General features: G+C 45.9%; 1 protein-coding gene across 1 annotated transcript in view; it reads left to right on the top strand.

Moving 5' to 3' along the window:
- Positions 1 to 87: 87 nt before the first annotated feature.
- Positions 88 to 1,587, top strand: part of LOC104523786 (transcription activator BRG1-like) — a gene marked incomplete at both ends in the record, with an annotated part of 2,334 nt that continues 834 nt past the window's right edge. Inside the window, 2 exons of the mRNA XM_010166477.1 lie at positions 88 to 206; positions 908 to 1,058. Coding sequence (XP_010164779.1) covers positions 88 to 206; positions 908 to 1,058 — 270 coding nt within the window. The remainder of the gene's footprint in view (positions 207 to 907; positions 1,059 to 1,587) is intronic.

Below are 1,587 nucleotides of genomic sequence, written 5' to 3'. Positions count from 1 at the left end.
AAATAAAAAAATATATAAAATATATATATATATATAAAAAATAAATGGTGTTGTGCTCAGAAGGACGTGCTTTGTGTCTTCTGGCAGGAGGAGGAAGAGGAGCAGCCCCAACCTGCTCAGCCTGCCCTGCCTGTGGAGGAGAAGAAGAAGATCCCCGATCCGGATAGCGACGACGTCTCGGAAGTGGATGCCAGACACATTATCGAGTGAGCTCTGCCTCTTCACCTGACGTGCCATCTTCTGTTGGAGTCATTTTTATGAACCCCACGTGCTTTATGTCAAAGGAGTGAGATTTGTTGGGTGGTGTTTTCTCTGCTCCCAGTTCTGGAGAGCACTCTTTACAAAATGAGACCTAATTTAGAACTGGAGAATCGTTTGGGTTGGAAAAGAGCTTTAAGATCATCAAATCCAACCGTAAACCCAACGTTGATGAATCCACCACTAAATTGTGTCCTTAACACCACATCTGCATGGCTTTTAAATCCCTCCAGGGGTGGGGACTCCACCACATCCCTGGGCAGCCTGTTCCAATGCCTCAGAACCCTTTTGGTGAAGAAATTGTTCCCAATATCCAATCTGAACCTCCTACGGCGCAACTTGAGGCTGTGTCCTCTTGTCATTTGTTACTTGGGAGAAGAGCCCAATCTTCACCTTGCCACAATCTCCTCCTTTTCTCCAGACTAAACCACCCCAGTTCCCTCAGCAGCTCCTCATCACATTTGTCCTCCAGACCCTTCACCAGCTCCATTGCTCTTCTCTGGACACTCAAATTTGGCACATATTGGGAAAATTAACCCACCCTGGCACGGATGGTGCTGCCCAGGAGATTCCTCACCTGTATCTCCAGCATGATCATCTTTCTTATCTCCATTTTTTTTTCTTCTTTCCCATTTCCTGCTGTCCTCAGGAATGCTAAACAAGATGTTGATGATGAATACGGGGTGTCTCAAGCTCTGGCCAGGGGCCTGCAGTCCTACTACGCCGTGGCCCACGCCGTCACCGAGCGGGTGGACAAACAGTCCACGCTGATGGTCAACGGAGTCCTCAAGCAGTACCAGGTGAGAGGCTTGCCAGGGTTAGCATCTGCCATACCTGGGCACCTTCTGATGGTGCTGCCAGGAGGTTTTGGTGAGAGGTACCAAGATCTGGGTCATACCAAGATGCTCCTGGTAGCAAGAACTGGGAGCTGAGGGCAGAGTTGGCTCATCCATCCGATGTGAGATAACTCACTGCTGAAAACAAAGAACATCGGCTCTCGGAGAGAATCAGAGAGGAATATATAATCCTGTGATGACCTTTAAATAATTAAAATGAGATGGTTTAATTAAATAATTAAGATGAGAGGGTTTAATTAAATAATGAAAATGAGATGCATTGAACACGCGCTGTTTCGGGAAGGTCAACGACAAGCTTAAGAGTTAACAGAAAAGAGCAGCTCCTCATACAACTGCTTAGAATACACAAGCTTTGATTATTGCCCATTTTAAATAGACTATGTTGGGACAGCTTCTCTTAAAACAGGACAGCTTCTCTTAAAACTAAGTCTTCTTCAGCCCCAAAACTGCATTTTTGTTGTTGCTTTTCGTT

Source organism: Antrostomus carolinensis, unplaced genomic scaffold (genome assembly GCF_000700745.2).
Source record: "Antrostomus carolinensis isolate BGI_N321 unplaced genomic scaffold, ASM70074v2 scaffold31584, whole genome shotgun sequence".
Classification (NCBI taxonomy): Eukaryota; Metazoa; Chordata; class Aves; order Caprimulgiformes; family Caprimulgidae; genus Antrostomus; species Antrostomus carolinensis.
This window is presented reverse-complemented; position numbering and strand designations above follow the sequence as displayed.